Here is a 27,984-nt window from a genome sequence, read left to right on the forward strand (position 1 = left end):
TATATATACCCTTACGTAAGTTTGACTTAAGTTTAGATTTAATAGTATAGATACATCCCATAGTCCCATCTTCATTTAGTTGCTTTGAATGTACATGTATGCCTATATTTTCTCTGGTTTAACATAGATGTACAAGACAGTCTGCTAAGACAGTAAAGCCAATACTCCATAAAATTGAGAATGGACATGGTGAATCCAGCATGGCAATCCTTAATATTAACCTTAAACACACCATTGGCCATTATTATCTAAAGTATCCTTGTATTAACAAATGAATCAATTACCTATATTTGCTGCTGATTGATGTAGAAGATGTAACATCATGGCTACCTGAGACTTTAATTAGAGATCGATACCTTGTCTACCTGGACAGGTGAAAATTGACATTTCTAATCATAGGTAGATGCTTATATTGACAACATCTATAGAATAATATTTAAATTGTAATGGAGTTTTACATGTTTTATGTATCTAGTTACACATTGTAATTAAAGTATGACAATATGCATATTGGATGAACATGTTATCTTTGCCTTATGTCGGTCAGAGTTTTATCAAATAGATCGTAAATGTAATAAATGGATTTAAGTTGACTTTGGGAAGATAAATATATATATGACATAATTCTAAGTGGCGATGAATATTTGAAAAGACGAATGCAATTAATATTCTGAGTACCATCGTTTCTGTTCAATGTTATGCAATCATATTGAAGTGAAAAACTAGCAATGACAAATAGTCCGGACAATAAAACAAATTAAAACGATATATTTTTATTTCTTTGTTTTTGAGTTTGGAGTACTGCGATAAGTAAAGTGCACTCAACAAGAAGTTCAAATGAGCAAACTAAGACATTTTCAAAATAAAGCAGAAACCGAGCATCCGTAACGTTTGTATAAAACAATGGTGATCCGACACACTGGCTAAAACTTGACTTATTGTGTTTGTACAAATATAACTAATCTAATAAGACAATTAATTATGATTAGCACAACGAAATTGACAGATGTTACCAGAATTGTCTTTACATGGTGTGTTAAAAAATATAATCCTTAAAAAATGGTGGACATTGGACCAATCTGCTTGCTGTTTAGTCACTTTCTGATGCCACTGGTCTACGGTAAGTATATATAGAAATTAAAAGATGTGGTATAAGTGTCAATGAGGCAACTCTCAATTGTAGGTCATAGTACGGCCGTCAACACAAAGGCTTGGCTCACACTGAACATCAAGATATAGAAAGCCCCACAATGCTCAGTGCTACACAGTTCAAACAGAAAAAAAACCCAAAGGAGTAATATAAATAAAAAACGAAAATCAAATATAAATGTTTGATTTTTATAGTAGGCATATTTTGAACCGCAAACAATCTAAGATGGTACATCCTTAAGATTTAATATAATTTATTTAAGCGAATACTTTGCTGAATATTATTAAAGCATATCACCATAATATATAGAAACCACGTACCATACATCCTTATGTTGGAACCATTCATTTTAAGACTCAAATATATGGCGGGTTCCTAATCTATGGTAAATTTGACGTTATAAAAGTCAAACAAATCAAATCTAAGGTAGATTTTTGTTTTTCTCCAAATTTATGGCAGATTTAACACATAAAGTCACTATTGAATAACGCCAAATTACATCGTCGCCGCCGCTAACAATGACAAAACCCATAGATTTTAGCACCATTCCAGATCAAGATATGTCCCTCGAAAACAATTGGAGGAAGGTTTACAGAAAGATGTGACCTATTATCCGGAAGAGGGACAGATATGCGGTACCGTCCGAACCCCGCGATGAACAATGGCACCTCTTTTCAGTACATGCTAATTTTAGAAAACAAGTTTTAGTTAACAGTGTACGTCTGGCAAAGTTTGTTAAGTGAAAGAAAAAATTACCGGATACCAATTTAATTAAAATCGTCTCCGAATAAAAAAAAAGATGTTTCAACAATGAAATAAATATTATTTGAAAACTAAAACTGTTCACTTTTAGAAAAAAAAACTTCCGTTTTGTTTGTCAAGGGACTTACTAGTTGTATTAATGTTTATGTATACGGGACACACCATTTCAATCTCGAAGTCTGTATTGAGGTAAATGAATTCATCTTTTACGAATTTTTCACGATTTGACCAGAAAAAGTTTATTTTACAAAGGTTTAGACATGCTTCCGTTGTCGTACATATCAACTTCTTTAGGACAAACATTAGTCGTATATGAAATACATTGTTTTCCATTTGCACAACACCTGCCATAGATTTGGCAAAAATCCGCCAAAGACTAGGAAGCAACAAAACTTACCATAGATAACGATTATAAAAAAAATACAATTGACTGATTTGGGATGGCATGACGTCACATTTGCCATATAGATTAGAGATCTGCAACAGATTTTTTCCACTTTGCAGATTTTAAAATATATTGCATAATGCATCCCAAATATTTTAACTTGGTTCGTGCACTTGATAACATATGTTCATTGTTATTGGTATAGAACTTTCGATCCTTTAAATGTATCGTTAGTGCTATATATTTTGAAATCTGAAAGAGTAACGTCCTTTTACAACGGACCTGTAACCAAAAGCTTACGAAATCCCACAGAATTTTTTTTTTCAAGCATTTACAGTATAGTAAATTTGTATGCAATTCATAAAAATCCGACTTTCCCGTCTATTCCGATAATGCATCTAAAACAAAATCCACTTTAAAACAACACGAAAGAAGTGACAGGATACAAGCCATTGTTTTTCCTTAATTCAGTTCAAAGTATTGAACATAAAAATACAAGACAAAAACATATATAAATCTGATGTTTTTCTACCAAGGATTTAAATTAACGAATAACACGACTAAAAAACAGAGTTAAAACCAGACCAGATATAGAAACGATATACCACAGTTTTAAGGGTGTGGATGGGGGGTCCTCCATTTTTTATTCTTTTATTCGTCACCATATGTGATTTTTATACGCCCGTCAACATTTTGACGGGATGTATTATGATATACAAATGTTCGATGTCCGTTTGTCAGTCCGTCCGTCTGTCTGTCCGGCGTAAACATGTCGCACCGTAACTTGAGAACGAGTTATCTAAATTTCATGAAACTTAATATAGTTGTTTCTTATGATGGTCAAATGATCTGCAAACTTTTTGATGAAAATAAAATTAAAACTTTTGAGTTACGGCACTTTGTAACTAAAACACGGGTGTGTTTTTTTTCACATGTCGCACTGTATCTCAAAAATGATTTTGAGTATTTTGTAAAAAAGGGAGAGGTTTTTTAAAATATACATGCCGTGCCGTAGCTCAAAAACAATTTATGATTATTGCTTAAAACTTTACACACTTCTTTATTATATTAATCTAAAGATCTGGATACTTTTTGGTTTTGATTCAAAATTTTATTTTAGTGATATTTAGTTTTTTGTAAAAAAAAAAAAAAAAAAAGAGGAAGGTTTCACATGTCCCGCCGTATCTCAAAAACAATTACGGTTATTACTTAAAACTTTCTCAGAAACTATTTATGCTTATTGCATTAAACTTCCACACCAGATGTCGGGCGTATCATGCACTCATGGCGCATCTGTTTATTCTAACAACAAGAATTAAATAATTCTTGTTGTTAGAACTTCCTACTTTTTGCTTTTCAAATATATTCAACGGAGTGATATCTCTGTCTCTCTTTCTCTTTCTTGTTATGATTTTGTGAAATTCACTTAAGTACATGTACTTTCCGGAACAACACATGTCTAATGAAATAATCATACACTTTTTAATATTAATGCCGTTTTCAATAAAAATTAAAACCGAAACGACAAGTTTTTTTAACTAGAACATCAATAAGTAATATTACTCCCATCTGACTTTTAATGTTTGTATTTTTGTTACCATGGCGATATCTTGACACGGATAACATCAGCTACACAATGATTATGCATTTTATTTCTGTTAATTCAGTGAATTGAAACGACGAATTATCTGTCAAAGGAATAATAACTATATCCATAAAATCGCATGATAATGGCATCAATATAATATTGTAACGGAAATTCCATGTAAAGGGGATACAATGGATAAACGTTGGTCTGTTTAAAAGATAATACGAGCCCGGAGTTTGTTTTAAAATATTAATGTTACGTCTTTTTTAACTTACTGTTTTTTTGTTAAGTACACAATATTTGGAATGAGCTCAGATACATACGTTATTATAGAGACATGAACTTGCCCTGTTATAGATTCAAAGATATCGTTTTGGACCACAGACTCAAAGTGTACAACAGGAATAAAAGAGATTTATACAATCAAGATCAGTAATACATGTGCGAGGTTTTGCTAGCTTTAAAACCATGCAAGCTTAACCCAGCATTATCTTCAGAAAATGCATTTCCAAAGTCAATAATATGACATATAATTGAAAATGGAAATTGGGAATGTGTCAAAGAGAAAAAAAAACGACCATACAGCAGACAACAGCCGAAGGCCAACAATGGGTCTTCAATGCAGCGAGAAACTCCCGTACTCGGAGGAGACCTTCAGCTGGTCCCTAAACAAATATGGTACTTGTTCAGTGATAAAGGACGTCACACTTTACTCCGAATTATACACACAAAACTAAAATTGAAAATAATACAAGACTAAAAAGGCTAGAGGCTCCTGACTTGGGACATTCGCAAAAATGCAGCGGGGTTAAACATGTTTTTTGACAGTTGCTATGATTTTTTTGCTATTTTTTTTTTATTTCGTCAGGTTTTGTTGAATTAACCTTGGAGTTCAGTGCTTTCTATAAATATTTTTTTATGATTTTATGATGAAAAAAAAAACTTAATTGAAAATAGTATGTTAACATTACATCAACCTTTTAAAACCACTTTATTTCACTAGCGAACTATCATGAGCAAGAGTTTAAATATACAAATTTCACTTATATATATCCAAACTAACATTACAATGAATAATTGATTGACAGTTTTTTTAATAATAAGAAGTATGATCGATGATTAGAAAAACCAATTAACTAACTTTTTCTAAAGAACCGGCGATTTGTATTTTCAATTGTAGGAGTGAGATATATTTAATGTTTATCTTTCAAAATGCATTAAACATAACCTTATTTGCCTTTATCAGCAACCATGACAGTTAAAAAATATTATTAAAATAAAATAATGAATAATTTGAAAATGGGGGAAAAGAAAAACCTAGCGTAAAATTCACATTTTCTAGACATCAGTAGGTTAGGAAAGACCATTCATGTATCTTAAAGGGAGGTGGTAGGGTTATGGTATTTTTCGTTAAAAAGGTATTCTGATCTCCGATTTCACGAGAAGAAAAAAATATTGTGGTCAAGCAGATGTAAAAAAAAAAATTCATCTGAATCCAGATCTTCAGCATACCTTATAGTGCTAAATTTTAAAAATAAATAATCTGATTGATATCGTCGGAAAAAATCATACGGCTCCTCGAAATTACACAGTTGCTCAATTAGAAACGTAGGATATGATAGCCACTCCGGTTATAGGTTCTCTGTCCAGTAATTCAGCAGTAAGTTCACTTGTTTATTTGTTTGTCAGTGCCCTTTGTTTCATTGTTAAAGGTATATATGTTTGCTATTTTCATTACACCTAACCCGTTTGAGAGTTCATTTGTTTACTTGTTTGCCAGTGCCCTTTGTCTCATTGTTAAAGGTATATATGTTTGCTATTTTCATTACACCTAACCCGTTTGTGAGTTCATTTGTTTGTCTTCAGTACTCCTGTTGAATTGTCAGTGAAACCCCGCTTGTCAGCTTGTATTAAGGTATGTAAGTTGTAATTAAAACATTTTTAGCATATTACCACTTTACTATTGAAATCGATGTGAATGAACAAGTTTAATACTATGTCCCTCTAGCTCACCGCGTCAATATATCACCTTACGCGGCGTGCTCTTATACGTAAAATAGAACAACGGACGCGATGTCAAATAAACCCAGTGATGTAACGGAAGCTAGACGAATCATGTTACAGAACATAAAACAGTTTCTGGAGCAGTGACCACTTCCCGTACTGAGGCCCCGATTCCCCCTCATTGTATGATGATCTATGATAGGGTTCATATCTTCCAATATGTAGTTTTTCTTAAACGTTTTTTGTGGACCAGTTGTTGTTTTTCTGTAGGTCAATTTTAAGCTCTCAAAATGTTATATACACTACACACATTTAACATAGATTTTTTTATAACCCCCCAGAAGACGGTAATTAGGTTTTTGTCAATATTCAATATTTCCGCGTGTAATTCATAGAACTGAACTATTTGTACTTACAATTAGAACAAACCTTTACATTTAATGACGATGTTTTAGACTATATAATTATTGATTTTTGTTTCAGTCATTGAAAATAAAAAAGCGGTTCATTCTTCCGCAGATGTAAATACATTACTTAAAGAAATCATTATTCTAAAAAGCTACTTACATTTGAAAAAAAGATAGTATCATTTATTAATTTCATTTATTGATTGCAAATATTCTTTGCAAAATCAATGTATAAAAGTCTCCAGAGAAGGAGGAGGGGGAGGGGGACACTTCAATATTTAATTGATAGGGATGCCTCAGGAATTGATATTTCTATAAAAATGTTTACGTTTTCATATATTGTGTAGGTAGAAGTTCACATTTTCCCATATATTTGGGGTCGTGTGGTGTATAATGTACAAATGGATTACCAAGGTGTCAATACAGAAAGTGATGGTTGATAAAAACAAAGCATAGAACACAAAGAAAGATGACCGTGAAGAAATTATGGGAAATTTATTGACTTTATTAAATATCAGGTAGTTTTTCAGACACATTCACATATTGTTAACCCTTAAAAGGTCAGTGGCGGATCCAGGGGGTCCGGGGGTTGGAACCCCCCCATTTTTTGGCCGATCAATGCATTTGAATGGGGACATGTAGTTGGAACTCCCCTCCCCTCCCCTTTGTCCTGGGTGGGCCCCCTTTTTAAAATGGCTGGATCCGCCACTGAAAGGTGATCTATTCTAGCTGCACTTCCTATCACCTTGTATCTAGGAATAAAGTGGGCTCATGGGGGTAACATTAATTTCGTTTTTTCTCTATCTTATCTACTCTCACAGAGGATGCATCTGATATATTTTGTTGGATCAAAGTTCCTTTTAAAATACTTTAATTGTATTGCCAATCAATGGTGAAAAGGGACGCACAATCACTGTGATATTATTGTTCTATTTGTAAAAAACTATATTTAATACTGTATACTTTATACAGACCGATACACTTACAACCTAAAAAAAATCCATATTTCAAGGACTCGCAGAATTCCATTCAGTTTCCGAATTATCCGAAGTGTTAACCAAGGAAAAGTTAAACGGACCAATACCAATCTAGTATTTATAGATCTGTAAATCATGTATGAATTATGTCACAATGCCTGAATATGGTAACCAAGCTAAACTTTACCTTAACAACAAAGGAAAATCTGAAAGAGACGGGGTAACGGCGCGAGGGAAACGGCGCGAGGGAAACGCACTGACAAAAGATGCTACAGTTTAATCGAAAAAAAAAATTAATAAGAACCCACCCAAAATAGTAATTTAAAAAAATGTACTTTATTAGCCTAAATCAAAATTATTGGCGAGTAAGTGGATGGCAGAAAGACACTTAATGTTTTAATAGAGAATAACAAACAAAGTAAAACAAAAGATACTAAAAGTAAATCGAAAAGAAAAAAGAACTCTCCAAAAATAATAATTTACATAAATGTACTTTTATTAGACCAAACCAAGATTAATGGCAGATAAATACATTGTAGGTGGAAGATAGGCACTTAAATTGTGAACAAAAAGAATAACAAACTATGTAAAACAAAAGATACCAAAGGAAATCGAAAACAAGAAAACAGGTCTCCTCAAAAATAGCAATTTACGTAAATGTATTTAATTACCTTAAATTAAAATTATTGGCAAGTAAATGGACCGATGGTAAAAAGACACTTAATGTTTTAATAGAGAATCACCAACAAAGTAATACAAATGATACTAAAAGTAAATCGAAAAGAAGAAAAAGAACTCCCCAAAAATAGTAATTTACATAAATGTACTTCATTATACCATACCAAGATTATTGGCAAGTAAATGGATGGTATCAGGGCACTTACAATGTAAATTCAATAGCACCTTATGCACTCTTTTAATTTCGAAAAGCGTTTTTCTTGTCCCTTTTTAACCATTGACACGTCTAAGCTATTATTCTGAAAATTACAAATTCATAAACGATACTTTGTCGTTAATCCATTTAAACATCAGACAATTAAGATCGTTCGGGATAGGAAAAGTAACATTTATCTAAATACATTGTACATGATTTATTCTTGAATATTGAATTTGCATTTGTAACAACATCATGACAGCACCTATCGATAAAAAAACAAACTTGAACAGCAAACGAACATTATTTACAAGTTGTCGGAAACGAACCAAAAAGGGGATTCGAAATCGATGGTAGAAGGTTAATGTTAGTAAAACTCCCTTCCCAATAGAATATTGAAAATAGAATTTTGTTAATTAAACTGTTACATTCGTACCAGAAAAATATTATTTTAGAAGTATTAATTGAGTAAATCACTTGTCGATCCTGTTTGTTTGGACAGTTTTGCATGGTTATATGTTTGGGGGTTGCAAATAATTTTGGTGATTACGAATAGGGCCATGCTTAAAATAATATGTTTTTTTTAGTTTTAGTTTAAACATATTTTTTTTTATAGTGGATTGGGAAACAAGTTTTGTAACTTATATTATTCCTTTTCCACTTTGCGGGTGTGAGTGCTGCCTTATAGCGGCATTAACCTACTCTTTTTCAAAATCTACAAGGGTGTCTTTAACGTGCAAGAGATATGGCTCTCTCTTAACACGCGTACGGGTCAGCCATTTATCGTCCCCTTCCGACGGACTATCATCGTTTCCTCAAGACCATACTCGCAAATGGTGTAAAGGGAGAGCCGAAAATTGAGTTCCTGAAATTTTCATCCCAAACGGGAATCGAACCAGGAACCTTTGTGTTAGTAGTCCGTTTTAATTTAAATTTATAAACGGCAATCTACTAAATTAGCGGGGGATGTTTACGTTCTTTGATAGAACATTTCCGATATTTGTGACCGTTAGGACGTTGCATTATTAGGGTGGAACTGCATTTCTATACTTTAACAACACATGTGTCCACATGACATTGGTGTGAGAAAATAGTCCTTTGACTCAAGAACAACTTTATCAAAGTCAGATTATCTTATAAGATCAAAGTTTCCCATCTTAAATTTAGTACACAATTTTATTTGTATTTTTAGGCAATTTTTCATTATTGCCCATTTTTATCCTATTCTCTTTTTATTGTGTTATATAACATAGGGTGGTCCAACTTTTTTACGAGTAATACTTTTGAATAGGAACATATGGTTGCCCCCCTCCCTGTTATCCTGGGGTTACCCCGTTTTAAAACTGACTAGACCCGCCCCCCTGTACTCAACACGAGTGTTTTCTGTAAGATACGAGCATACTTCTTCTGTAAACTGTGAAACCGGTGCACATTACAAACTAATGAAAAATGTGATGTGGACTAAAATAAAAGTGGATTTTCAGTAAGAGAGCTGTTAAGGTGGTACCTAACACTACATGGAGATAACCCTGTAAACCCAGCTTAGCGTTGTATTTACGTTGTGTTGTTAAGGGAAATTACTATATTGTAAATCAATTCAAACAGGAAATCCAACAGTCTAATCAATATAAAAAACAAAAAACACTTGTAAACCACATCAACAAAATTTAATGCCAACACCTGAACAACATGTTCCGTATTTATTTGTTATTAATTTCAGGACACCTGCACACGTCTAGTGTATCATATTTAGAAGCCGTCCATTATGACAGAGAATCACTCCATCACCAACATAGAACAAAGAGATCTACTGAAGAACTGGTTCACCTTCAGTTTAAAGCTTTCTCAAGGTATGTTAAATTAACTCCGTGTAACATTATTCTTATATAGTACTTTGATTTACGTTTGTTGAGTTACTTCCCTTTGATATCAGTCTGATATGATTTCTGTAAACCCCGTATATTATTTTGTATATTATTCGTGTGGAATACAAATGAACACGCTGCTTCTTTGTCATTCTTATTATCGCCATATATATACGGCCCCAGAGAATATTACAGTTTAAATTCTCCCTCGCCCTGCTCGTCCGAATTTAAAGTATTTCTACTCTAAATTCAATTAGGCTTTAAACAAAACAAACACATAAATAGAGTAAGTTGCTCGCAGTAACATCGAATCAAAGGAAATGAAACAGTTCAGAATTATATGCCAAGATTCAAAGATACTACCAACTGACGATGTAAATTGTCCTTAATATAACCATCTTTCGACTGATCTGATGACCATCTACCGTGGGCCTTCAATAATCTATCAGAAACTCCGTTATTAGCTGCTGAGGTAGCACCTCCGCTTCTCAGACTATGCAACCCGAATTTAGATTTATCTAAACCAATGTCTTCCAATGCCTTAAGTAATATCTCACGAGCTCTAGTGTACGATAAGGATGTATTGTTTTTGCTTAGCTTGTATACACCTTGTGATTTCAAAAATGACAAAGACCGAAAAATAAAATAATCAGAATCAGATTCTAAACCAGCTAATTTCAAATAAATTTTTAACCACTTAACAGGACACGTTTCATTCCCGGTCCTAGCAATTATAACCGTGTTTCCTCTTCTATAAATGTCTGTTTTACTCTTATCAATAGTAATCTCAACATGAGAATCATAAAAAACAATGTTGTTTCTTTTTATCTTAGCTAACTCGCTGTAGCGTAAGAAACCGGAAAATCCAAGAAGACATAGTAAACACACTCTTAAATTAGACAAATCGTGTTCGGAGCCGTATCTAGAAACAATTAACTTTAAAATGTCAGTAGTAATAGGCTCTTTTTTGTTGATGGGTTTACTCAAAATTCTACGACCGCCTTCCAAAATATTAGATAACAACTTATCAGAACAAGGATTGTATTTAAAGTTAATGTCATGATACCATTTAATTGAATAAAAATTAGATTCTAAAACGGACACGCCAACACCTTGCTGTATCAGTGAACCGATATATAAACATACTGTAGTTGAATTAGCCGGAGAAGATTCAAGTTGACAATCGGAACACCAAATACGAAATTTTCCAAAATAAAATTTATACTTTTTAACAGTAGATTTTGAGCTAGACGCTTCCACAATTGATGGCAATGCACTGACAATTTTGGCAAATCTAGAATCATTGGCTAATTCTTCGAACTGTTTCCATTGAGTCTGTAAATAGAAAAAACCCAATTAAAATCTTTATACATACATGTATCTTAACATTAAAGTTCTATTAATATATACATCTCATATCTACATACATCATCCTCTAATCACACTGTGTGATTCTTTATGTTACACTGTGCAACATAGCTCGTGAAAGTTCATACATAATCCATCATAACACTGTATATTATACCACAGAACAACTATATTGTTCACCCGTAAACATTTCACACTGTGTGACATACACATATATAATTGTATCTAAATAGATAATCATCTAAATTTCTAAGTTGTAAAATCAACTAACAACACTAACACATTACTGTTAAATGGTTGCTTAGCAAAGATACTGTTTTCGTCCGATCCTTTTATAAAAAATGATTTCGGATTTCTGTACTCACGAAAATCTTTAATATAGTCTTTATATTCATATGTTAAACGATTCACAATCATAGGCCAATACACAGCTGATTTCCACTTAGGTATTACTAATGCACCTTTTGCCTTGCATATAAGCATATAATTAATAACCCTAGTAATCAAATAAATAGGAGGAACTATCCAGTTATTAAATGCTGACCAGTCATATGCAAATGCATCAACACCGGAAGTACCAGGTGTAAAAAACTTTGAGAAGAACCTAGATACTTTTTTATTTCTACTGTCAGCAAATAAATCACAATTGAATGGACCCCATAATCTATCAAAATATTTAAAAATAATATCTGAAACACCCCAATCATCAAAATCGAAAATTTTGCTCAATTCGTCAGCTTGAATATTTTTATCTCTCGGGATCCATTCAATTTCTAATACAATATTGTTATCTAAACATATATTAAAAACATCTAAAGCTATGTCCTGAAGCTCTGACTTCATACTACCGTTTCTAATAATCTTAGTCACATTCTGATTATCGGTGTAAATTTTTACAAGTTTTCCACTCAATTGATCATGTACAGACTGTAAAATATTGCTTACTGCTTTTAATTCTCTCCAAGTTGAACTCTTGGTTTTTTCTGATTTATCCCACATAAAATGAGCGACATTATTTGAACCTACAATATAACCAGCACCTGCATATTCGCTGGCATCAGAAAAAACAATTCTCTCAGGCATTCTATGAAAATATGAAATATGCCTAAAACTAACTTTTTCACAGTAAAAATACCAAAATCTAAGTTCTTGAATAACATTTTCATTCAAATATACAAAAGAATCCCAATAATCTCTACAACAAATAGTCATATGTAAATGTCTTGTCATAATTTGACAAATACTGCCTAATGCTGGTAACATAGAAATTATTTTTCCACACACTTTAGCTAAATTTCTACAAGTGATATGTATATTACATTCAAATAAAGCAGATATTATGTTTTTTAAATTCTCAAATTTTTTCACAGGTATTTCTAAAGTTCCGTCTTTTAAATTCCAATTAAAACCTAGCCATTCCATAATTTGAACAGGTGTCCATACACTCTTTTTATTATTTACAACGAAACCAGATTTTTCTAAATCACTTTTAACCTGTAAAGCCATATTTTCACATATTTCTGAATTTTCTGCAGTTCCCCGCCCGTCATCTAAATAAACCACAATAGGAATACTCATTGCTCTCCAATATTTTACTAAAACTCTAAGCGTTTTAGTAAAAATGTGACCTGCTGATGACAAACCGAAAGGCAAAACTGTGAAAGTAAAAAATCTGGTTTTATTGCCGAATTTCCATGAAAAACCTAAAAATTTTTGATGATCATAATGCACATCCAAGTGATGATAACCATGCCTTAAATCAAATTTATACATGTATTTTGAATTATGTGCAAAAGATAATGCTTCATTAACACCTTCAAATTTAACCTTTTGTTTTTCAACGTATTTGTTTACATGTCTTAAATCTAGTACAAGTCTTATTTTACCCGAGCTTTGTACCGAAACAGTTAACGGATTTACTACAAAAGGTGGACACTCTACTTCATTAATACAATTGGTAGTAAGAAGTTCATCTATTGACTTTTCAACAAAAGTGGCATGCTTAAGAGCTGATTTGTTATTAGGTAAATAAATACAACATGGTTCAATATTAAATGGAATACGATAGCCAAATTCTATAGTATTTAAGATAAAATCATTTGCCTGTAAAACAGATTTCCAAAAAGACACACTATGTTTTAAATTCCCTTTAACGTTAATAACTTGATCTCCAGATTTAATTTCATAATTGTTAATAAAGTCAAAATTATACTCAACTCCATTCGTAGTATCTTCATCTAACGTCGGTTCTTTACTGTGACTTTTCTTGTTCCTTTGGGGCCGTGCTGACTGTTGCTGACGGACTTGCCTTGAATGGACAGTATCTGGCGAAATGTCCTTGTTGATTGCAATAGAAGCATTTCCCGGATCTGTTCTGCGACTGACCTGCATTTTCTCCGAATCCACTGTTTTGACTAATCCCACGAAAAAAATTCTTTGCGTTGAATTTATTTCCACTTTCTGTAGGTTTATTGCTGGGCCGATCATACGGTTTTGAACTTTTCCTTTTTCTAGAAGCACTGGCAATAGCGGAACGCAAATTGGCTGCATCATCCTTATCGTCAGCCAAAGGACTATCAAGATATTCATTAACGGTGTCCCATCCATGTTTGTCGGCGATTTTCACAATTTTGTTCCTCTTCCGCAAGGTTTCTTTCTCTTCTACTAACACCTCCAACGCCTGAAAGTACGATTTGGACCTTATCAGTTTCTCTATTCTTGAAATCGTGTCGGACCTTTCTGTATTAAATAAGTACTGAATACGATGTCCCTCTCTCTTGAAAACGAAATCTGGAGTCGAAACACCGGTTGACTTCACTGGTTGTATAAATTGGTTTTCGAAATGTTTGATTAAATTAACCTTCTGCTGTTCTAGAGCGTTCGTTAAAACTGTTGAAAACAACGATACGGCACCATCAGTAGACAACTCGGTATTTGATGTACTCTCTTTACTTTTGGACGGTCTCAAATCATCATGGTCGGAACCAGTATCGGACATCATAAACGTAAATTAATGTGACTAACTTCGTACTATGCGACCTAACTGCGAGCACCTTCGATACTAATACATTTAAATGCCAAACTTTATATAGTACCCCACCCGTAGAAACCGCCAAAACTTTTCTCGTGCTTTGTACACGTAACATCAGACTTTATAAATAGTACATACTCCTGCAGAACTAGTTCTAAAACTAGTTACACTAATTCCCATCTATATATAATAACTACAAATACCTAAAGGGAAAACCCCAATTTCAAACGAAATGAAATATATATATATGTTTTTTTAAACAGTTACTTTAAATCAGTAATCCGATTAAATTTTAGGATTTACTACATTATCATATATATACGGCCCCAGAGAATATTACACTCTGTTCGGCACAATCTGTTGTTGGATGCAGGGTTGCTACATCTGCTGAGGTATGCCTGTTGAAAACAACAATTGCGAAACAACTAAAACAAATTGTAGGCACAATCAGACACAAGGATTGTGTTAACACAATATAATTTACCCATTTTTATATCAGTATAACATGGATGTACAAAAATGATACTCCTTGAATATCTCGTAGTTAAGATATCTTCTAATTAGTACGTGGTTATGGTAATATTCCAGACCATATGAGTATTTGGACCATACGCGTATGGCCATGACCATATGCGTATACTCATATGGTCCGACCGCCCGCGTTTGGTCGGACCATATGAGTATAATACTCCTTTGGTTATTAACGGGCCGGACCCCATGAGTATATGGACTATTTCGTTATTTTTTCAAATACATTATAAACGTTAATTTCAATAATATATAATACTAATAGTAATCAAACTAGAAACACAATGAATTATAGGCTGAATAATTATCCACTGTTTTATAATTATCCCACATTGACTGCACTTTACTCTTCAACTTCGTACATTATTTGGACTTTTAAATTTTTTTTTGGATTCGATCGTCACTGATGAGTCTTTTGTAGACGAAACGTGCGTCTGGCGTTTATGCTAAATTTGGTCCTGGTATCTGTGATGAGTTTATTTACACGATTCACGATACAATAAATAATCGTTGTGCGCACATAAATGGAAACACAGAATGATGAACGATGACTACACGTATGATAGATAAACGATGAATGATGATTGCACGGACAATAGGTAAGTCTATGTTTTAGACGGTCTATGCATTGACGAAGATTTAATTTAATGTTAATAAAAAATCGATTACCTTTTAGGAAATGGTCAGTAAAACTGAGAAGAGATGCCAGTATATTTCATAACAATATAATCATAGAGAACAGTAAAGGTCCGGTGATATATGACTTTGATTCTACATATACAGGGAAGATTGAAGGTAAGTAGCTGATATACACCGTCTATATATGATTTGTATTCTGTAGTTACGTCTGAGTCAGTGACAACTCTACAACAGATGTATCCATCGGATCGCCATCAATGATGATGATACATGGCTGAGTACATAATGTATATAGGTGTAATACCACCATTGATTTTTCCCTATTAGTCTTTGTTAAATTGGCACTTTTAAAAAAAATGTACAGTATTTACCTTTATTTCAACCAAAGAAATACTTTGCATGTGTAAAGTTTAATCCTTTCCAGTGACACAGTGAAAATTTCACACTAAATTTCATTGCATATAAGAAAATAATCATCACCGGAAGTAAACAACCCAATTTTTACACTGTTATTTACTGGTTACTTGATCTGGTAACTATGTAACCTTAACGTTCCAAAATATTTTATAAGACCATCAAATAAAAAAAGAATGATGCATTCAGACATCCAACATATATATTTACGAGTCAGAAAAATTTAAGTGCATTGAAATGCAGGGTTAATTTTATACAACTGTCAAATTCAAGGGAATATTTTTTTAGGCCTACTTTCGTATGCAACCGGATGTGGCGTACCATGATTTGGTGGTATTACACCTATACAACTCGTCTAAACATCAACCCAACAATGTTAGATCTGTAAATTTACTTTCGCAAATTTTTGGTTCTTCCCTGGCCGGGATTCGAACCCATGCTACTGTGATATCGTGACACCAGATCGCCTGCACTGCAGCCGTCCCGCTATGCTTTGTATTCTGCATATACATTGTAAGACTAATATTAGTTAGCGTATGATTCTGCATAGTATACATGAAGGTAGCTTAATTCTATTGTCTGTCAATGATTGAATTGTATTTCGCATTAAGAGAAAATGTAGGAGGTAGATAGTTTCTATCCGCCGTCTTTTAATGACATGTATTCTCAAGACACTTGGGAAGCAAAATGTTAGTAGGTTCTTTAGTCCGTTGACATACGACTTCGATACATATGGAGGATAGAAGGTAAGGGACCATTCGAAGCCTTTCATGGATGACATTGACCCCGTATGTTTATTGAAAATGGTAGGTGATATACTTCACCAGTCTTATAACACACTTGTCGATAACAATAGAATAAAATTGAGAATGGAAATGGGGAATGTATTAAAGAGACAGCAACCCGACCATAGAAAAAACAACAGCAGAAGGTCACCAACAGGTCTTCAATGTAGCGAGAAAGTCCCGCACCCGGAGGCGTCCTTCAGCTGGCCCCTAAATAAATATATACTAGTTCAGAAGGCTATTTCTCAAGTCTATTGTTATATGACATTGTCTCATCATATTTGTACTTGTAAAATTCAAGCTTTAGGCTGTTCATGGAGGATTTTGACTCAACACTCACGTTTAAAATTGAAGGTAAATTCTTTTACCCGTCTGTTGTACGAGTCTACATACAAGGGATATATTGATTATAGCCTTTAGGCTAGTTTCCCAATCTTGCATGTTGCAAGACTGTTTTTTACTCTGCACACACGTTGACATAATGATGATTAACGACTCTACAAATACTCCGCTGTATTGTTTATCATAGCTTTAATATTTTTATTGTAGCACAAATCATGATTGAAATGCTGAAAAGTAACCATGTTTAAATTTTCTTTTCTTTATCTAGGTGAAAAGTCACATGTGTTTGGAACAGTAACGACAACTGGATATTTTGAAGGTCAAATTCAGCTTCACAATGACTCATTTGTTATTGAAAAAGCATCTCGTCATAATATTACAGATGAAGACATCCATACAGTGATTTATAATGTTAAAGATGTCAATATTCCTAAAGAATCACATTTTTGTGGCTTGAAAAGAAAAAGTACGCAAGTGAAACCGGATGTGAAAGAAAACATAAATACGCATGACAGTATGGATGATTTCAAACTTCGATATACATCTGGATTAACAGACAATCATAGAAGATATAGAAGAACAGTTGATCCTAAGAAAAAGATATGTGAACTGTATATTCAAGTTGATCATACACTTTTCTTTAGATATAATAACGTGACAGATGACGTGATAGCCAACATTAACAACCACGTGATGGCAGTTAATACTATTTTTAATGCTGTTGGTAAGTATAAGATCTTAAGAAATAATTCCCAATCCGAGTTTTTGTCTATCAGCTCATGGACATAATTTTGTCATTTTAGCGGTAACGTCATCACAGCTTTTTTTAATTGATTTTCTCAATATAGAAATAAATTATAAGCAATCGGAGGCACTACAACCTTTGTCTGGTTTTTTTTCAGTAGTTTGCTGAAATATACTACACATGTGTTTTTTAATTTTTTTAATTAAGTAATACGTTAAATGAATTAACAGTCAAATGCATTGAGTAAGATATATCACACCTAAGCTTTAATTCTACTGCTATTACTTTAAGCTCTTTCTGTTTACAGATTTTGACAGTGACACTTCACCAGACAGTATAGGGTTTTCAATTAAACGAATAAAAATTCATGATGATCCTACTATTGCCGGATATAAATATTCTGGTAATCATGGCGTGAATTCAATGCTCTTTCTCCATTCAGAAGAAAACTATGACCAGTTTTGCTTATCTTACATTTTTACCCATAGAGATTTCGATAATGGTATTCTTGGTCTAGCTTGGACAGCAGAGCCAGGAACGTCTGGTGGACTCTGTTCGAGGTATACGGTAAGATTCGTTTGATTAAATTATACTGTAAGATTCGTGAGATATACTATAAAATAGTTTTGTTCGATGTATATATTAAATTCCCTAGGTCTAGCTATACGGTTAGCGTCGTTAGTTCGCGGTAAAAAGTAAAATTCGTTACTTTGATTTACACTGAACGATTCGTTTGTTCGAGGTATACGGTAAGATTCTTTTGATTAAATTATACTGTAAGATTCGTGAGTTCGAGATATACTATAAAATAGTTTTGTTCGATGTATATATTAAATTCCCTAGGTCTAGCTATACGGTTAGCGTCGTTAGTTCGCGGTAAACTGTAAAATTCGTTAGTTTGATTTATACTGAACGATTCGTTTGTTCGAGGTATACGATGAGATATGTCAGTTCGAGGTAAACGATATGACTCGTTAGTTCGAGGTTTATGGTAATATTCGATAGTTTCGGTTATTGATTGAGGAAAGTGTACAAACATAAGTTTCCCTGAGCAAATGCTGTGTATATACCATCAATATTTCAAGTTTTTGAAATGTCGTCAATGTCAATCGTTCATTCATAAAATTATGTCGATAAGAATGAGATGTATTTTGAAACAAGTTATAAACTATTTTATCGAAGAAATAGTGCAGCAGTTTTGGTCATAATGGAATCATTAGTCTTTCACTTCTTTAACTACGTATTTATGTACTCTTGAAAATAAGTGAATGAAGAAAGTCGTTTTAAAAAAAAAGTAGTTTTGTTTATTAGTTTTTGTTGTATCCGTCACCTTATGTTATATAAAAAAAGAAAGTAATATGTATAGGATAACTCTATGGGCGAATTATCTTTGTTGTTTGGTGAGGACTTTAACCTTTTTTAATATTTCATTATTGGGTTATTATTTTTGATGCATATTCAACAGATTGTACAGAGAATTATTTATTTTTTACGCTTTATATGTTACGCCATTGGCAACAACATTTTTTAAGTAAAACGTCAGAGGGTGAAATTTTGTGATTGATATCAAATTTGAATTTAGCCAATTTTTTTTTTTTGAGTTATGATAAATGATTGTACGACCTACGTTATAATTGATTTTGGTCACGATATTTTTTTTTTAAATAGCAATTATTCCTTTCAGCTTTACACAGATGGGCGTCTTAGTCTAAACACTGGTATAGTGACAGATCTTAATTATGGAAATGATGTTACTACAGCTGTTTCATATGTCACATTTGCACATGAGATAGGTCATAATTTTGGATCATTGGTAACTATATTATTTTTTCGTTAGTAATCTCCTGAATAATCAGCTATATTTAAGTGTCTACTTCTGTTGTGTGTCAGCACATTACGTATTATGAGTAATTTAATTTTTCGTACCAAATAATCAATTTTCGAGTTTGACCCTCACCGGAAAAAATCGTTAATTATGCGCGCCTTTATGACGTCATTAACCAGATAGAGGGGACTTCTTATATCCATACTTTATTACTATTCATCAAGAGTCTTATTTATCAAAACGAAGATCTGGCGTTGAAACAGTTATTATGTTTGTTATTAAAAAGAACCAAGATGTACTAATTTGTCTTTATCTGCTCTGCCTTTTTATCGATAGACATTCATTTATATTTCAGCATGATGAGTCCTCTAATCTAACATGTGCCCCTGGCGGGAGTAGTGGTAACTATATCATGTTCGCCCAAGCTACTGCTGGAACTAAATCTAATAATGTACTGTTCTCGTCATGTAGTATATCTTCCATGGCACCAATGGTTGCATCAAGAGGACGCGATACAGCTAATGGATGTTTCGTGGGTAAGAATTATTTGAGTGAATAAAATCAAATTATTGTTCACAGGGAACAGATAGGTCACTGATTTAACATGAACAGTTTATGAGTCAACCAGCACCTGTTTTTTTTACACCAATACCCCTTAATATGAATGTGTTCCGTCCTATACTGTATCTTCTCTATTGGGTTCATACAACACAATACGTGGTTAGCAGACTGTTAAATATCATTCAATATTCCAGCATATCAATATTTCTATTATATTGTCATTTTACTCGGAATATGTTGTTGGTCTCATATCACTTTTACAATCGCATTTGATGTGTTTACTATAATTCCACGCGAAATTTAATTTGATGTCAAAATCTATTAATTGCTAATATCTACGTTATCACAAGGCTAGACACTTGTATATGTATGTTCTTTCAAAAGTACTTGGAAGAAACATCACGTGCAAAAGTAGAAAGCATTGTTGAGATACTAGGTCATCAGCCGAGTCTTTCGCGATAAGACGTGAAAGTAACTACCAATATGAACTTACTTTTTACCTGTCTGTGTGAATTTTTTTCAAATATGGTTGAAATTACTAGAACTAGTATTAAATTTTTGTATTTTCAGAATATTCTTCAGCAACATGTGGTAACAAAATAGTAGAAGGTGACGAGAAATGTGATTGTGGCTGGGACGATGATTGTACTGATCCTTGTTGTTATCCTATGTTGTCAGCCACTGGTTCGAACACAGCTAACGCCTGTCAGTATAGAGCCGGGGCCACGTGTAGGTGAGTTCATTTTAAAGGACATGTGCATATACAATTCTGAGAGCCATCGGAGTTTTATAACTTCGTTTTATTCATTTAGCATATAAGGTTAAAAGATGTAAGACAAAACTCACTTGAATCTATTATAACGTACAATTAAAAAAAAATACATTAATTAAAAAATGTTCACTTTATATGTTTTTTTCGAACGATGGCATAGTTTTACTTTCGATCGAGTGTTTGTGTTGGCTAAGATAATATTTTTTATGAAGTCTTGCTTTGGTATTATTTATTTATATAAAATAATTAAGATACTTTAATGGGTCCATCTACAATTTTCTTAAAAGCATAATTACATAAGGTTTGAAAGAAACCATTGAAATATTTTACATACTTTCAGAAAATCGGTTATTATTATTATAATGTATTGGTTTAAAAAGCTTTTTAAATTACTGGAAACAATTCAATATTGGATATTAGCATTATGATATTATAAGATTTTTTTTTCTATATATTATATGTTTTCGCAAAGTATCGAGGTTATTTATTTAATTCAATTTCTAAACTTTAAATGAAAGTATATGTACCATATATTCCGATTTAATGGATTTATATTATACCGTTATGTGTTAAATCGTTATGAAGGCTGACTTTTTATTATACCATAATTCGTTAAATCGTTTTGAAGGCTGACTTTTTATTATACCATAATATGTTAAATCGTTATTAAGGCTGACTTTTTATTACTAGTATACCATAACATGCATAATATGTTAAATCGTTATTAAGGCTGACTTTTTATTATACCATAATATGTTAAAATCGTTTTGAAGGCTGACTTTTTATTACTAGTATACCATAACATGCATAATGTGTTAAATCGTTATGAAGACTGACTGTTTTCTTGTAGTCCGAGTGAAGGAGTGTGCTGTAATCCAACAACTTGTTCTTATTATCCATCATCTCCCAAGCAAGTCTGTAGAACAAACTCTTCTTGTCTTGATGAAGCAATCTGCGAATATCCTTTAATACTATACTAGCGGAGTTGGATCTGCTTACCATTTGGGAGCTCCTGTAATCACCAATATTGTGTTGAGTACACGCTGCTCACCTGTAATCACCAATATTGTGTTGAGTACACACTGCTCACCTGTAATCACCAATATTGTGTTGAGTACACGCTGCTCACCTGTAATCACCAATATTGTGTTGAGTACACGCTGCTCACCTGTAATCACCAATATTGTGTTGAGTACACGCTGCTCACCTGTAATCACCAATATTGTAACGAGTACACGCTGCTCAGTCTATGATATTTTATATATAGTGTTCTGTTGCCTTTTGTTCTCTTTTTTCTGTCTTCCGTTTCGTGTCATGGCGTTTTCAGCGTTATATTAAGCTATGAGTGTGTATGTTCATTTATTTCCGATCTCTTGATTAACATAATCTTTTTTTTGAGCATACTTGTTTAAAACTACACTTGATGAAGACGAGTTATCACGATAAAGCCTAATTTTTGTGCCTTATGTAGAAAAACAGAAAAGTGAAGGAAAAAACCTTAATTTTCTACAATGACACTTTCGGATCATCTGCCTATCAAATACATATAACTTATATTTCAAAGAGACAGAAAAATGATGGATATTAGCGTACTTGCTGCTCTTCAAATTTGTGTTTGTATGAAACAATATTTCGATATCAAATAGTTTACCCTTTTTGTTTGCATAATGTTAGATTTTTAAATGTAAAAGCCTTAAAGGGGGAGCTTTATACTAACAAATTAAAGGAATTATTCTAAGTTTAAAGGGAACATTATTTTTCAGAATTTCAATATAGAATTTTCTCAAAATATTATCTGATTCTTTAAATTGCTTGATGTTATTGTAAACTTTTGTTTGATAGTCGAAAAAATACCACGTTCCTCTTTTCCTCCAAATTAAAAGACGTTTTCCCCATCAAGACTCTAAATCTAGAGCTAAAAGTTTTGTTAAAACGTTTCGAATATTCAATAAATATTGAACTATCAATCCTTTAATCTTTTATTAAAAACGGCATTTAAAAACATTTAGTCGGATTGTACAATGTAGCATCGTAAGCCCTATAACATGTAAACTAAATTTGCTTTCGACTCATACATACCCCAATTGAAAGAACCTAACTACCAAATGGTTCTATTGTGAAACATTATTCTAGACCCTATTTGGTTGGTGTTGATATTAAATGTATGCTGATTTAATAATTACGATCCTTAACAAGTAAACTGGTGGCCTGACCTGTCCAGATTCCACAGAATCAGCCAATGGTACCGTTTGTGATGATAAAAAAGTTTGCTACTTTGGGGTGAGTCAATAATATTTAAAGCTTTATCGTCAAAATAAATTTTAAAACACATTTATATTTGATTGTTGCTGGATTGTTGTATTACAATTCATTAATTAATTTGTTTAGATCGTGTTTAGAAAATACTATCCAAAAAAGTTTTGACTTTTAAAAAATACTTCTCCAGTATATTTCAAGCAAGTATAAAACTTTGATAAACGACTTCGTAAATTTATCGTTTAAGCAATGTTCAGGCCAGGTATGTGAAGCTCATGGATATCAACCATGTCAGTGTGAACCCACAACAGCGGGTAACTGGAAAGACGAACTGCTGTGCTCGTTGTGTTGTACTGATCCAGCTGACAACACTTGCAAGTACGTCAAGCAAATACTTAAGTGAAGCCAGTACTTTAGTTAAGCAAATAATTTAGTTAGGAGAACACTTTAGTTAAGCAAATACTTTAGTTAAGCAAATACTTTAGTTAGGAAAACACTTTAGTTAAGCAAACACTTTAGTTAAGCAAATACTTTAGTTAAGCAAATACTTTAGTTAGGAAAACACTTTAGTTAAGCAAACACTTTAGTTAAGCAAATACTTTAGTTAAGCAAATACTTTAGTTAGGAAAACACTTTAGTTAAGCAAACACTTTAGTTAAGCAAATACTTTAGTTAAGCAAATACTTTAGTTAGGCAAATAATTTAGTTCAGCAAAAACTTTACAAATTCCTTTTATTCAAATCATAGAAATTATTATTTTTTTTCTTTTCCCGTGGCCAATAACAGGGGTTACTATGTTTGGTTGTTTCACATTAACACTTCAAATATGTTGACCTGAATAAGACTACAAAAATTGTTACAGCCATTGCAAAATTCAAAGCAAAAGAAAAAAAAAGAAGAAAATAAATTTGAAGATGAAGCAATAATGAGCAAAGTCTTTAGAACAACTAACAACACTTCGAATGCATATTGATGTTTACCTTAATAATGGTTAAAGGATATTTAAAGGCACAATTGTGCACTGAAATTTATTAAAAAAATAGCATTTGAAACTAAAGTCAGGTTTGACAAAAGGTGAATTCCACATAAAGAATGAAGTGGGCAAAATAAAGATTATATTTAAAAATCAACAAACTGTATCGTGAATTATCTTTAAAACATTACTAACAGCAGTGTTGTTTGTTATGAATAAGATCCTAAAGCATAAACCATTATCACAACATATGAATTACTCCAAATGAAATATTGATTATGTGAATATTAGAGTTAGGATAATTGTCTCATCAAGGTTATAGTGTTCTGTGTCTCAAATATATTGGGTCGCTAACCGCAATATACTATTCGAAAAGAACCGATGTTAACCCAATTTTGTTTTGTTGTTTGTGTTTTATTATCCAATCATGCAGAACGAGTACTTAATCATCTTTCAATTTTGTAACACAAATACCAAATTTTTTTCTTCTTTCTTTCAGAACTGCTGACCAACTTTCTAACATTAATGTAGCGTTTACTAAGGCTGTGCCAGGGACACCATGTAATAAATTTCTCGGATACTGTGATGTTTTTCATATTTGTAGAGAGGTTTGTTTACATGCTTAAAACAGGGAGATAAATTTTCAAGCTTGATTATGTCAAGGTCTTATTTGGAATCCAGAGGTCATAATAAATATGCTGCGTAATTATTTATCCTGGTTTTTCATTTGATTTGGTGTGATCATTCCTGATTAAGGTAGATTAGGAAAAAGCTATTCGAACGTTATTTGAATATTGAATATTATATACATTTATTTAGTTTAAGCATATTTTATTTACTCAAAGTGAAATGGATTGGACACAAATAAACCTTACGTATGTAGTCCGCACCGATTAACAATAAATTACAATACAACTATAATATGAGCATGCACTAATTTAAAATAAACTTTACGAGTCTATCAAATGAAAAAGATGAAACTGTAATAACGTTAAAGTTAGAAAAGATTATGATGATGATGACGTGAATGTAAACCTTTTGATAAATTCGAATACATGTTTAAATATATGGACGCTTTGTTCATACGAGAGGTTAGGATACTCAGATGTTAGTAACTAAACATTCAGTATAAGATCATCAGGAATCTATCCTAGATTGTTCATCAGAATTTCTCTCTGGTGTGTATATAAAGAACAGACAACAAAGAAAAAGTGCACAGTATCAATGTTGCATCCACAAAAAAAAACCAAGATGGTTCAGCAATTTTATTGACTCTTAACAAGTTATAGTTCATTTCTCAAAGGCACATACCATTATTATTATTGTTGATCAGTAATGAGTTAGAAATGGGCAGTTGCGTAAAATTGACGTTATATAACCAGGAATATTCTACGTCAATGGAAGTCTCAAAATATACGAGTATATTAGCAGACTTATAATCCTTGTCATTGATCAATCACCCCAAAATAATCATTGTAGCTTAAATTATGCCATTATATGTTTCATGATTCTTAACGAATTGTTTTGGCTTTGCCTAAACATTTTTGATGTCATGGGTACTTATTGAATTTATTTTAGAAATTATTTGTTGCATATTGATATATTAATAAGAAATGCGACTTCATTTTCTGTTTTGCAAAGGTTAACTGTATCAATGACAAATATCTAAACCATGCATGGTTGGTACACTTTCCGTCAAAAAATGAAACATTGGACACATGCGCAAAAGTCCCCGATACATGGTAATTTGATTATAACAAGTTGTGATATACTGTAAGTTTTTGATTTAGGTTGATTTACAAAGACATCTCAGCAAAGAAGTGAATAGTATTCTCGAAAATGTGTTTTTCAATTCCTGTGAATAATCTGTTTGTGTTTTTAAATACAGGTTGATCCATCAGGTCCTCTCAGTAAACTGAAGAATTTCTTTCTGAACGGAGAAATAATCGATAAAGTGAAGGAATTTTTAACAGAGTACTGGTATGTTGCAATAGCAGGAGGTGTTGGACTCATTATACTACTTGTAAGTATCAACAAGTCATACAAGTGAGAGGTTTAGCTAGTTTAAAGCTAGGTTTAATCCATCATTTGTTACATAATATCTATCCTGTACCAATTCCAAAATATGACAGTTGCTATTTATTATTTGATGTGTTTGAGCTTTGGATTTTGCCATTTTCGATTTGATACGGGGCTTTTGTTTTGAATTTTCCTCGAAGTTTGGTATTTTTGATATTACTTTTTGAATGATTTTTGGTGAGTGAGGCTCTGCTAAAAAATGTTGTTGATGAAAGCCTTGATGATGGCAAATATTATAAACACAAAAAAACGTGCATACTTTATATGTCAATTGCCAACAATGATTTGGTCGGTTGATAAATAAATATGTTTAACTTAAACTAAAAAAAAATCAGTCTAGTTTCAAATCAAGATATAGTTATTTTAATTTCTTGTAAACTGTGAAAGTAAAAATTATATTTAAGTTAATGTCAATTGGCTATTATACATTTCAGCATTTAACCGTTATCATGCAAGACATATTCAGTTTGAGCTTTGCTCATTGTTGAAGGTCGTACGGTGACCTATAGTTGTTTATGTCTGTGTCATTTTAGTCCTTTTATGATAGTTGTCTCATTGGCAATCATACCACATCTTCTTTTTTATATGTCTGATTTAAACAGTAGAGATGAATGTATTTTGTAATCGTTTTATAGGTTATGATGATAAAATGCTGCTCAAAAAGTTCAAAGGGCAAAGTACAACCAGCACCACGACGTATGTATGTGGAACCATCACGTACCCGATATTAACTGTATTCCTTAACTGGTACCATGCTGACATGGTGCATCTTTAACACAGTGCTATATGATTGGACTATTTGCTCAATTACCGTCCAGGAGATGTCTGTGATACAATATGTTTTCTTATTAACATTTACATGTTTGTGTGTACTATTAGAAATATTATAACTGATAGAGAGATTATTTTGACGCTTCTGTATTGGTTGAGCTATATATTTCACATGTAAAATACGAATTTTCATTTCTTGTATTAACTTTATCGTTATTTTGATAAAAAAAAATATAGTTCTCATTAATATTTAGCGATACCAGGTGTGCCGACCGGTAAGATTGTTTCTGCTGGTTTAACATATCAGTCATAGATAATTTGTTATGATTTTTTCATTTTTGATGTCTACATTCGGAATCAGGTTTAAGAAAGACATGGAATATACTGTTGGTTTTGTATTTTGTTGTATTTCACTTAACATATTATAGCACAATGCAATTTCAAGCTATTTATTATGATACTTTAGTTATCAATGACGTATGTATTCATTTACTTCGTGGTTTTAAAAATTTATTTATTTATTAAGTTTTTTTCTTTTTTGTTAACTAACAAATTATGCATACAAGCGTTAATTTTACTTGCGCTTTGTTAATTGGTTAAATTATACCCACTTAATACAGCACGTTGTAGTTTGTGAATTGCCTATTAGAAAATTTGTGTATAACATGATTTTGTCATTAGTGGAGTATATACCTGTTTGATGATGCATAGCGTTTCCAGATAAAAGTTATCAAAGGTACCAGGATTATAATCTAGTACGCAAGACGCGCGTTTCGTATATACACGACTCGCTCATGTCAAAATATTTATAAAGCCAAACGTGTATTTTAAAATAACGCTCATCTTATCGAGGGGTCATCATTTGTGTCTCCAATATACTAAA

The 27,984-nt window shown here is 32.4% G+C and overlaps 1 protein-coding gene across 1 annotated transcript; it reads left to right on the forward strand.

Annotated features, from left to right (window-relative positions):
• Window positions 1-387: 387 nt before the first annotated feature.
• Window positions 388-27,984, forward strand: LOC134717638 (disintegrin and metalloproteinase domain-containing protein 10-like). Its single transcript, XM_063580132.1, has 14 exons — window positions 388-1,120; window positions 9,868-9,997; window positions 15,616-15,734; window positions 17,388-17,843; window positions 18,172-18,431; window positions 19,549-19,677; window positions 20,045-20,225; window positions 20,821-20,983; window positions 21,873-21,980; window positions 23,224-23,302; window positions 23,526-23,656; window positions 24,751-24,859; window positions 26,140-26,274; window positions 26,966-27,984. Exons 1-14 carry the CDS (start codon window positions 1,060-1,062, stop codon window positions 27,059-27,061), a joined length of 2,157 nt encoding a protein of 718 aa, XP_063436202.1. The 5' UTR covers window positions 388-1,059; the 3' UTR covers window positions 27,062-27,984.

The sequence above is a fragment of the Mytilus trossulus genome, chromosome 5 (genome assembly GCF_036588685.1).
Source record: "Mytilus trossulus isolate FHL-02 chromosome 5, PNRI_Mtr1.1.1.hap1, whole genome shotgun sequence".
Taxonomy (NCBI): domain Eukaryota; kingdom Metazoa; phylum Mollusca; class Bivalvia; order Mytilida; family Mytilidae; genus Mytilus; species Mytilus trossulus.